The sequence below is a fragment of the Notechis scutatus genome, chromosome 15, assembly GCF_049901735.1.
Source record: "Notechis scutatus isolate UNSWTSFEM ecotype Mainland chromosome 15, rNotScu1.2, whole genome shotgun sequence".
Taxonomy (NCBI): Eukaryota; Metazoa; Chordata; class Lepidosauria; order Squamata; family Elapidae; genus Notechis; species Notechis scutatus.
Genome location: NC_142023.1, coordinates 2,577,990 through 2,590,208, shown reverse-complemented (window position 1 = coordinate 2,590,208; position 12,219 = coordinate 2,577,990). Strand labels below are relative to the sequence as shown.

Sequence of the window (12,219 nt, the reverse complement as noted above, 5' to 3'; positions counted from 1 at the left end):
CACCTAAATTTCCATGGCTAAACGACAAAGCTGTTGTCCAAGCGAACGTCGCCCCATTTGGCCACCTTTCTCGCCGCAGTTCTCAAGTGAATTACTGCAGTCGTTAAGCAAGTAACCCGGTTGTGAAGTGAATCAAGCTTCCCCCGTTGGCTTGTCAGAAGGTAACAAAAGGGGATCACGGGACTCCCGGGACACAGCAACCGTCGCAAATACGAACCAGCTACTGAGCACCTGGATCGGTCATACAGTCATAAGTCACTTTTTTTTTCAGCAATGTTGTAACTTTGAACGGTCACGAAATGACCTGTTGCAAATTGAGAATTATTGTAAAGCTAATGTCAGGATTGCGGCAGTTCTCCAATATTTAAATCATGAGTCTCGAGCCAAACTTCCAAAACTTCAAAAGGATTTATTGGGAGTTACCATGTCCGGCACTGCCTGGGTGTAGCTGACTGAGACACATCATTCATTGTCACCCTTGACCCTGGTTTTTCCCCCACCCCCCTGGGTGTATCGTAATTCATATTCTCCAATGGGACACCTCCCTAGCCCAGAGTAAACAATCATACTCTCCAGATCATGCTTCTCTTGGCAGAAACTTCAGTCACCTAGTTACTATCTTTGAAAACATTTATGGAATGCACTTTCGGTTTGCAAGCTGCCGCGCTGCTCCCCCCTCCCTTTCTGTTGGCAACTTTAAAAAGACCATAGAAATATTTTTATGGGTTGACAGTAACTTTGAACAGTCACTAAATGAACTGTTGGAAATTGAGGATTATTGTAAAGCTAAATCCAACCCAATGTACCATCCTGGCCCTAGAGAAGTATCAATACTTATAAACAGAATTCATCTACCACTGAAAGCCACAAAGGTAAAACAATTGTACCTTCGCCTGCTGCAGATCAGGGGTTCCCCAACCTGTGGTCCTATTTGTGGCCCCACTCTGGTGAGTAACAGGTGCTTGCCTTCCCCCCGCCCCCCACAAAAAAAAACCATCCCCTCTTTGCTGCCTACACACACACACCCCTCGCTCCGGTGGCGCCAACCTGGAAGAGGTTGTGGAACTCCGCTGTAGAAGTTGGAAAGTCCGAACTAAGGAAAGGGGAGCAGGAAGAAAGTTAGCAACTCGGAGAGGCAATTTTGCCAGTTCACATCACTACCAACCCCCTGGAGTCATCCCAGTTCTGTGCCACGAACCCCTCCTCGACTTAGATACCTTTCGACGGAGTCGGAAGGTACCTCGGAGATCCTCTAGTCCAGGGCTCCTCCAACCTTGGCAACTTTTAAGACGTGTGGACTTCAACTCCCAGAATTTGAAGTCCACACATCTTAAAAGTTGCTAAGGTTGGAGACCCCCGATCTAATCCACCATCCCCTCCACCCACACCAATTTCTGACAGACGGCAATCCAGCCTCTTGAAAGCATCCATGGATGAAGCTCCCACAACTTCTGAAGGCAACTTCGGTTCCATCGGTTGGTTGCTCTCTCTGTCAGGAAATTCCTCCTTATTTCTAGGTTGAATCAATCAGAGTAGAGTTGGAAGGGACCTTGTAGGTCATCTAGTCCAACCCCCTCCCCACCCAGGCAGGCGACCCTACACCATTTCTGACAAAATGGCAGTCCTGTTTCTTCTTGGAAGCCTCCAGAGATGAAGCTCCCACAACTTCCAAAGGCAACTTCTGTTCCATCGGTTGGTTGCTCTCCCTGTCAGAAAATCCCTCCTTATTTCCAGGTTGAATCTCTCCTGGATCCGTTTCCATCCCTTGTTCCTTGTCTGATCGTCTCAAAGTACATCCTCCACCTGCAGAAGCTGTCTCTCTCTCCCCAACCAGCCCAGCTTCCTCACCAAGCCACGTGAGGGTCGGTGTAAGCCGTGCTAAAAATACCAGGTTGTGATCTCAACGGTGGAGACGCCTGACAGCCTAGCAACACTCGGATAGAAACCAGGGCAGGGAGAAGTCTTAAGTAGATAAGAAGTGGGTTTTGAGGTCTACATCAAAACAAGCAACATGGATCTGGGATCGTTGCGTTAAGGATTCTTTTGGGGCATGGGCTCGGTCCACCAGCTTGGAAAATGGCCCTGTGCATGTTTTCGTCTCTCCTCCACCACTCCTTCCGGATCTTCCCACATTCCTTGGCCCCTAATCTTTCAAACCCCCTTTGCCCTGGACCTCCGTAAAATATGTTGAAGACCACCAAGTGTTGTGGCTCGGAGGTTTGAGCCTGCTTTGTCAGAGGTCGAGGACTTGGACAATGAGGAAGAGGAGGGTTTGGCTCTGAGGTTTGAGCCTGCTTTGTTAGAAGATTTGGAATTGCCTTCCTCCCCAGGACTTTCCTCCTCGGCAGGACCTTCCTCCCTGATTGTGCCTCAGGTGTCGGCAGATAATCAGGAGAGCGTATCAGAGCCTCTGACTGAGGATCAAGCTGAGGAATGCTGGCTTGATGCGAGGCAACGGCGCAGGCAAAAGTGTAAGTTGCAACGTAGAAAGAAAGGACGAATCAGAGACTGAGGTGAGGGACTGACACCCCCCACAGGGAATAAAAGTGGGTGTGTTCGCTCTGAGAACTTGTTCGGGACAACGTGTTAATTTGTGAGAGAAGCTTCGAAAGATTCTGTGTGTGGTGATAGCTTGTGATTTATGTTCTTGCTTTATTGTCGGACTTGGCAGACAGCTTGTGTGAGACTGCCAAGAACTTTCCCGGCTTAAGGAATTTAACCCTGTCATTACTGGACTTGTTTGCTTGTTTATATTCATTTGGAAATTTGGACTTCTCACCTCGTTGGCACAGGTGAGACATAACAACCAAGCTTCCAGCAGGAAACTTACTGGCAGAACTTAAACGACACTTCATTTAGTGACAGAGTGAGGAGTGACAATTCAAAGTTACAATAGCACTGAGAAAAAAGTGACTTATGACCAGTGCAGCATCCTAGATGCTTGGCAACTGGTTCATATTTATGACGGTCGCAGTGTTCCACGTGATCCCCTTTTGCAACCTCCTGACAAGTCAAGCATTGTGGTTCGCCGGCAGGAGGTGTGGACGGCTGAGGTCTCGGAATGTGAGGACTCGGATGAGGGGCCTGCGTGGGATGCAGGGATGGGGCCAGGACCATCAGGGAGTGGAGTGCTGCCTTTGGATATGGTGGGAGGCTGGCAGCAGTGAGGAAGAGGACCCCGTGGAGCCTGTGCCAAGTGTGCACAGGGCTGCTCAAAAGAAAGAGCAACTGCAGCAACACAGGCGACTCGGGAGTAAGGCTGCAAGGTAGTGGCCCCTCCCTTAAGGGATAAAAGCCAGCTGAGAAACCAGAGTTCTTTGCAGGAAGCAAAGAAGTTTTTGCACTCAAGTCTTGTGGACGTTCAGACTCTTTTAGTTTGTGTTTGGAGACTCTTTGTATTTGAAATAGTTCTTGGCAACTTTATCTAGTGTTCTTGGCAGCCCTGCACAACCTTGGCAAGGCTCGTTCTGTGAAGGAATGGAATTCATAAAGAATCATTAAAAGGTTTTGCTGTTACCTCGGTTTGGAGTTTGTTTCCTTGGAACAAGGTTTGGGTCAGGACACCCAAGTCAATAAAGAAGCCAGATTCACTGAACAATTGTGTTACTAACTTATCAACGGTGGTCAGAAAAGCGGGGCAAACCTCACTTAATGAGTGTCTCACTTAGCAACAGAAATTTGGAGCTCAATTGTGGTCATAAATCAAGGGCTACCTTTACCACACTGAGTTTCGATGGTAGGCCAAGAACTTGTCTATGTAATCAATGTTGGGTGAAAAGTTGACGTTCCTCCATCCAAGCATTGAGAGGGTTTTATAACAGACTACTTCAATACCTGTGTTTCGCTACAAAACGATGTGGTCCGGCTTAGTTTTTGGGGAGGAAAATGCGGGGCGGGGGAATCTGCCTCTGCCTACCAGCATCCATCAGTATTCATCTGGCTAGCATCCTGTCAGTGTGTGAGAGAGTGGAGGGCTGTTTGGAAATTGAAACAGTATTTGCTGTGTGAGCAAGAGGTAAACAGCAAGGAGCCTGGGCGTGGCTTAGCTCAACTGTTCTGTACTAATGCTGCTTGGTGCTCTGAAACTCAAACTCCTCCTTTGCTTGTGTTTTGCATTTGAAACATATATTTTTTTCAGGTGGGGAGGGGGAGTAGAACTCCTTAGCATCAGAGCGTGTTAATAATAATAATATAACAAAATACGAATGCTCTGATAGTTGTTTCAAAAAATCCTTTCTTAGTGAGCCCCTAGAAGCCAAGAGGAAGATATGTGCCAAATTTCAAGTTTGTAGGCGTTATGGTTCTGGAGATTTTGTGATGATGCGTGAGTGGTATTTCGCTTTTTTATATATAGATATAAAACAGAGTGAGGGGGAACAAATTACAACCTTCCTGGTTTAATCTTGGAAAAGATTTGAACTCCTCTTCTGAGTCAAGCGTAGGGGGGGGGGGCAACCAACCCATTATTCTGGAAAAAAAAGGAAGAGAGAGAATCTTGCTTACACTGACATCACAATATTCTCCAGCGTAGTTGGCACTGCAGATACACCAGAAATGATTCGTGGAGTGCTGACACGTCCCCCCGTTTTTGCAGGGGTTGGGGTCACAGTCACTGATGTTGATCTGGCACCTGGAAATAAAGTGAGGTAGGAATCAGTCATGGCCTTATAGAAACGAGGAATGGGGTGAAGATCAAAGAGGCAAAACAGGGTTTTTAAATGGGGTTTTCCTTTTGTGTTGTACAGGTCACCTTCAAGAAGTGAGGGGAGCCGAATGTCAACTCATAAATTAATTCTATGGTCTTTCAGAGTTGCCAACAGAAAGGGAGGGAGGAGCAGTGGAGCAGCTTGCAAACCGAAAGTGCATTCCATGAATGTTTTCAAAGATAGTAACTAGGTGACTGAAGTTTCTGCCTTGCAAAATTCTAACTGGAGAGCATGATCAATGACTCTGGGCTATGGAGGTGTCCCATTGGAGAATATGAATTAGGATACACCCAGGGGGGTGGGGGAAAAACCAGGGTCAAGGATGACAGTGAATGATGTGTCTCAGAGTCGGCTACACCCAGGCAGTGCCGGACATGTTAACTCCCAATCAACCTGAATCTAAATTTTGAAGTTTTGGAAGTCTGGCTCGAGACTCGTGATTTAAATGGGGTAATGGCCAGAATCCTGACAGATTTCCCTTTAATCCTGGAAAGGTGTAGAGTCCAAACCGTCATCGTACTTCACGCCCGTGTAGCCAGTCTTGCAGCTGCAGTTGGCTCCCCAGGGGCCGCTCATGCATTGGCCACCGTTCAAACAGGTGAAGTTCTTGCCACATTGTTCAGGAGGGAAGGGCCACCTGGGAATTTAAAACAAGAAAAGAGAAAAGAAAGAGGGAGAAGAATCTTGATTTAGAAACTAGACATCTGTAGGCATTCTTTAAAAAAGTTGGCTACCAAGTTGCTTCTGCAGACTTTTAGTCTGATAATGGGAGAGAGGAGAAGGAATGGAACTTCTCAAGGACTTCAGGAAATGGCTTCGTGCAGAAGACTCTTCGGTGAGCCATGGGACAATTGGTTTTACCCTGGCTGGTGGTCGTAGCCTGGTCAGGTCTTCTAATGCCAACAGCTACTAATGGAAAGGAGCTAAAAGACTAAAGAGAAGGTCCTGCTGGAGAACTCCAGAAGAAAGCTACCATGTTTCTCCTAAAATAAGACCAGGTCTTATATTAATTTTTGCTACAAAAGATGCATTAGGGCTTATTTCCCGGTTAGGTCTTATTTTCAGGGAAATAGCTGTAAATGCATCCATCTGGCTGACAATCTTAACTGGGGCTTATTTTGGGGGGGGGTAGGGTTTTTATTACGAGCACCCTGGAAAAATCATGATAGGGCATATTTTCCAATTGGGTCTTATTTTCAGGGAAACAGGGTAGAAGCTCCTGAATTGGGTTCATCCCTCTCGCCCATATGACCTCTTTTGTGGGCAGAGAACTTTCCCATCACCAGCTACCACGAGTCTTGCCGCCTCTTTGAATGTGCAAAAAGTTATTGCCATTCAAAGACGCCTTCCGCAGAGCAAACCCAGGTTTTCAAATGGTAGCCAGCAATCTTGTGTGTAGGCCAAGTTTCTGTGTGTGTCTCACTCTCCTTGCTTCCGCTGTCCCACTGATCTACGTGGTCAGCAAAGAGGTGGTCCTCCTGTTTGGAGGTTGAGATGACAGCAGATGGTTTGGTGATTGTCCTCCTGCACTGTTTGGAAGTTAGGACTGAGGTAACAGTAGATGGTCTGGTTGGAAAAATGTTTATGGGATTCTCAATCATCCAGGTCATGGTTGTCCCAAAGGTGCTTCTTCCCAAAGCCAACTAGACTGCCTTGTTGTTGGTTTTTTCCCTTGTAAACATTTCACTTCTCACCCAAGAAGCTTCTTCAGTTCTTAAGAACTTCTTACTTACAGATTAACAGGGTTGGAAGGGGCCTTGTAGGTCATCTAGTTCAACCTTCCACCCCAGCAGGAGACCCTACACCATTTCTGACAGACGGAAGTCCAGTCTCTTCTTAGAAACCTCCAGGGATGAAGCTCCCACAACTTCCGAAGGCAACTTCTGTTCCGTTTGGTTGATGGTTCTCACTGTCCGAAAATTTCTCCTCATTTCTAGGTTGAATCTCTCCTTGTTCAGTTTCCATTCATTATTCTTTGTCTGACCTTCAGGTGCTTTGGAAAATAGCTTGACCCCTTCCTCCTCCTCTCTGGGGCAGCCCCTCAAATATTGGAAGATGGCTACCATGTCTCCCCTGGTCCTTCTCTTCACTAGACTAGCCAGGCCTAGTTCCTGCAACTGTTCGTGGGGTGGGGTTCAAAAATTTTAGCAACGGGTTCTCTGCCTGGTTGCTGGGTGGCGTGGTGGGCGTGGCCTAGTCGGCCTCCTGCACCATGGTGGGGGAGATATTTTTACCCTCCCTGGGCTCCAGATGCTTTGTCCGAGCCTCCGGGAGGGTGGAAACAGCCTCCCTGGGCTCCAGAGGCTCTCTAGAAGCCAGAAACGGGCCCATTTCCGGCCTTCCCGAACTTCCAGGAGGCCTTTGAATGCACTTACCTGCATCCAAAACGGGCCATGTGGAGACTCCTGGGAGGGGTGGGCGGGGCCAGCCAGGAGTGGGATTTGGGGGTTCTTCAAACCGCACCGAATCTTATCTAGGGGCTCTCCTGAACCCCTGCAAACTCCCAGCAACACAGCTCCCACCTTGTGCCCCAACTCCAAGAAAGAGCAAGGAAAAATAAATAAATCTCCAGAATTCTCATTCTTGCCAGACTTCCTAGAGACTTACTCGCAGAGGGGGCCGGAGTATTCTGGCGGGCATTTGCAGGAGTAGCTGTAGACGTCGTCCACACAGATCCCTCCGTTCTGGCACTGGTGCCTCACGCAGTCATCTACGTTGATATGGCAACGTTTCCCAATGAAGCCCTTACGACAGACACACTGGAAGTCTCCCACCAGGTCTTTGCACTCGCCGTGAAGACACGGGCTGGATTTGCAGTCGTCCGTGTTGGTCTCACACAGCGGCCCTTCCCACCCAGGCTGGCAGGCACAACTGAAGGCATTGAAGAGGTCCAAGCAGGAGCCTTTGTGGTGACACGGATTGGAAGAACAGATGTCTTCCCCCCGGCAGCCCAGAAGGAGGGGCCTGCTGGACACCTGAACGAATTGTTCCGGCTGTGGGTAAAGAGGGTGGCTGGCCAGGGGCAAAAGCAGCCCCCCGATGTCTACATGACCGAGGCAACCCGTGAAGTTTTCAGCCAAGACAATAAATGTGTTGCTTTTTAAGAAATCCAGGTTGCCCGCATTTCCCAGGAGGGTTGTATTGGTGGAATCATCCAGTTGGAGGTGCCACCTTGACGAATAGGCCGAGGGCTCTTCCATGGTCAACAAGAGGGTGTGCCATGAGCCATCAGAGATGGGTGTGGGCCTGAGAAGGTTGGCTCCCTCGACTCCATTCCCACTCCGGATTTCAACCAGGAGCGAAGAGTTTTGAATAGCCACCAGAAGAGAATCCACTTCCTCCGTGGCTTGCATCAAGACAGCGTCATCGTCCCGCGTTCTGAAGTCCAGGCGGAGGCTGTGAAGAGCTCTGGTGACGGACGTATTTGCTGTGAATTCAACTGCATCCTGCTCCTCAAATGTGGCATTGGCCAGACCTGCAGGATGACATGGTAATCAAAAGTCGCGAGGGGAAGGACTGCCCAGTGGAGACACCAAGGAGCACCTCTACAGAAAGTTCAAGGAAGATGAACACTCAAGTCAAAGACCATTCTAAGGCGCAAAATACTCAGCTGACCTAGATATATAAACAGATTTCATTGAGAAGAGAAATCAAACAGAGGAAAGTCCCTAGAGCAGTGGTGGCGGCTAACCTTTTTGGTCTCCTGTGCCAAAAATTGTGTGCGCGCTTGCACGCTCACGCTCGCGTGCCAGCACCCAGAAGGCAATGCACACTCCCCCCCATGTCCCCTACACATGCGCGTGCAATCCCCCACCTCCCCACCCCACCCCGCCACCCCCTTACCTCACAGCTGATTTTTGCCTGGTTTGAGGCCTTTTTTGGCCTCCCAAAGGCTGAGGAAGGCTTCTGCGGGCTTCTACAAGCTTTGTAGGCGAAATCTAGCCCGTTTCATCACTTCCTGTTTTTCCGAAAATACCGGAAGTGACGAAACAGGGCTGGATTTCGGCCTACAAAGCTTGTAGAAGCCCGCAGAAGCCTTCCTGAAGCCTTTGGGAGGCTGAAAATCAGCTGTGAGTTGTGCATATGCGCAGTGAGGTAAATTTGCCTACAGCTCACGTGCTGGCACAAAAGGCTCTGCGTGCCACCTGTGACATGCGTGCCATAGGTACGCCATCCTGGCCCTAGAGATTCTCAGTCCTCCAGGTCATGCTTGTGTACCCAAAGGTGCTTTTTCAAGAGGAACCTGGACTTTCTGATTTTTCTTTGAAGACGTTTCGCTTCTCATCCAAGAAGCTTCTTCAACTCTGACTGGATGATGGTGGGGAATGGAAGGATTTATGCTCCTTGCAGACAGCTGGTCGTTTGCATCCTTTGAGAGCAGGGCTGTCAAACTCCTGGCCCGTGGGCTGGATGCGTCAGGTGCTGGCCCCGCCCACGCCCATTTTAGCGAAGGGGGAAAAAGTCCCAATATGTCATGTGATGACGCCGTCATGCCAGGAGTTTAACACCCCTGTTTTGGAGGGTCACTGAAGCATTTGGCGGTATATCCAGAGGAAAAATTGCAGACTACAGGAATCAGGAGCACTATTCAGGTGGTGAGGACACAGATAAACCTCCAAGTGGCCTCAACAACCCTCTAAAGGGATGCAAATGACCAGCTGCCTGCAAGGAGTATAAATCAGTGGTGGGATTCACATTTTTTACTACCATTTCTGTGGGCGTGACTTGGTGGGCGTGACAGGGGAAGGGATACTGTAAAATCTCCAGTCAGAGGTGGCATTTGCCGGTTCTCCGAACTACTCAAAATTTCCACTACGGGTTCTCCAGAATACTGTTGAATACCACCTCTGGTATAAATCCTCCCATTCCCCACCATCCACTCCGAGCTGAGGAAGCTTCTTCGATGAGAAGCGAAATGTCTTCAAAAGGAAAGAAAAGAAAGAAAGTCCAGTTGCCTCCTGGAAAAAAAACACCCTTTTCACATTCAGAGGAAACAGAAGTCATAACAAAATGAAAATTCCTCGAAGCTAAAACTGAGAACTAAACAAGTAGACATCATGAATCCTATCTCTTGAGCTTCTTTTCAGAGGGAGGTGGGAAAACTCTTGTTTAAATTTAATTTAAACTTCCAGGAATGGAAAACGGAGCGTACAGAGGCTTACAAAGAAGAACGTTCAGGATTTGTGGCATGACCCCATGACTTGGATTAGAAACTATCTAATACTTCAAGCCATGTTTTTAAAAGAATTAGCAGGCTGATTCCGTAATGGGATCTACCACAGATTTGTAGTCGGTTGAGAGCCGAAGGAAAAGGTCTCCGGATCCTGTGTGACACTGTTAAAAGAAAAAAAAAGGACGCTTCTGCAGTTGTCTACGATTCCTGGAGGAAGAACACTTACAAACGTAACCAGAGGCGACATCCACACAAGCGGTAGATGGAGGACACAGATCACTTTGGCACCAGACTTTCTCCTCACAACATTTTCCTGTGAAGTTGGAGGGGCAACTGCAGTTAAAATCATTCCAGGTGACGGAACAGAGTCCACCGTTGAGGCATGGTGAAGACTGAAAGATAGAAGAAACATGGTCAGGAGAAAAGATTTTCTCGCCTGGAAATGAAATGGAGCCTACAAGGGCTCCAACCTTGGCAATGTTACGCTTTGTAGACTTCAATCCCCAAAATTCCTCGTACTGGATGAAGAATTCTGGGAGTTGAAGTCCACTAGTCATAAAGTTGTCAAGTTGGAGAGCCCTGGGTTAAATGATCAAGAAAGCTGGGTTCTGTAGCTGGTAGTGGATATGGAATATGGGTATAATTGCATTTCTACGTCTTCTTTGTACTTCTTGGTACACCCAGATTTAATTTCTTATTTGTACCTATCCACCACCTGCAACTATCCAGTTTTCTCTCTTTTGATTCCTCTGTCATAGTTTAATGACCCTCTAATTCCTTGCGGGGTGGAGTTGGGGCAGCTGAATGGAGTTGAGTGTTTACTGGCCGGATGCCTTTCCCTGTTGCCAGTGCGGAGTTTTTGTTCAGCAGATATATTCTCATTGTGCCCAGAGAGAGAAAAATATAACAGCTTCTACCTAGGATTGAACTCACAGCCTCCTGATTTTGAAGCGAGAGCTCCACCTGTAGCCCACCGCACACTCTCTCTTTTGATTCCTCTGTGCCACACACACAAAAATTGAACATCAGGGAGACACCACGCTTGCATGCGCCTTTTCTCCCCAAGACTTGCAGTCTTTGAACAGTAGCCTTCCAGCCAAAGATGTTGCATGTTGGGTGAGGTCTGATTGATTATTGAATGAGGTGGGAGGGTTGGACTCAACCTGAGGTGTTCCAATCAGGGATGATCCAATGTGTAATAGAATTCAGAAACCTCAACCATTATAATTCCCCTTCCTTGGTGCCTCTAGTTCAGTGTTTCTCAGCCTTGTCCACATGGTGGACTTCAACAGAATTCTGCCAAGGTTGAGAAATGCCACTCTAGTCCCATAGATCCAACCCATGGCAAGGCTGAAGGACCACAAGGCATGCGGAGAAGGTGCTTCCTTGCAGCTGGAGATGTTTATTTTTTTTTCCCATATAATCACAGCTTGGGGACATGAATGGACATGTGGAAGATAAAGAGAAGATCCATACCTCACCTTGCTGGCTTTCCTTAGTCTTGTTCTCCAGATCTTTCTCCTTCTGGCCGCATGAGAAGTAAGAACACAGCAAGGAAAGGCTATATCTCTTGGAGCATCTAAGCTAGGCTCATCACTCTCATCTTAGGCTATTCTCCAAACTAGATTATAGCAGAATCTGCCACCCCCATCCCCAGAGGCTTCCTAAATTGCATCTGCGGAAGCGCTTCAGCATGACCGTGTTAGCCACTGCGCAACACAACACTTTCTTCTGACAAATTGGGTTGCCACAGTCTTGTCCACGGGAGTCATGCCACCAGGTGAGGCTTAGCAAGAGGTGTACTGCTCAGCTCTTATTTTGCCCGTAATCATCAATTGTTTGATGTCCCCCCCCACACACACACAATTTAACAATCTCTCAGAGTATAAGGCTGCAAGTATAACTGGCCACTGGTCCACCCACTGCCAACTCATAAAGATATTTCTATGGTCTTTTTAGAGTTGCCAATAGAAAGGGCCAGGGGGGAGCAGTGCGGCAGCTTGCAAACTGAAAGTGCATTCCACAAATGTTTTCAAAGATAGTAACTAGGCGACCGAAGTTTCCGCCGTGCAAAATTCTAACTGGAGAGCATGATCGATGACTCTGGGCTATGGATGTGTCCCATTGGAGAATATGAATTAGGAGAAGTACACCCAGAGAAGTAGGGGGAAAACCAGGGTCAAGAGTGACAATGAATTATGTGTCTCAGAGTCGGCTACACCCAGGCCGTGACGGACATGTTAATGCCCAAGTTTTGGAAGTTTGTCTCGAGACTTATGATTTAAATGGAGGTAACTGCCGGAATCCTGACACCCGGTGCATCATTTCATCCCACCCATA

General features: G+C 47.9%; 1 protein-coding gene across 1 annotated transcript in view; it reads right to left on the bottom strand.

Annotated features, from left to right (window-relative positions):
• CRB2 (crumbs cell polarity complex component 2) overlaps window positions 1–12,219 on the bottom strand; it is a 54,416-nt gene that overhangs the window by 1,921 nt on the left and 40,276 nt on the right. Inside the window, exons 9-12 of the mRNA XM_087943983.1 lie at window positions 10,106–10,271; window positions 7,314–8,181; window positions 5,227–5,343; window positions 4,504–4,630 (exon numbers count right to left, since the gene is read on the bottom strand). Coding sequence (XP_087800109.1) covers window positions 4,504–4,630; window positions 5,227–5,343; window positions 7,314–8,181; window positions 10,106–10,271 — 1,278 coding nt within the window. The remainder of the gene's footprint in view (window positions 1–4,503; window positions 4,631–5,226; window positions 5,344–7,313; window positions 8,182–10,105; window positions 10,272–12,219) is intronic.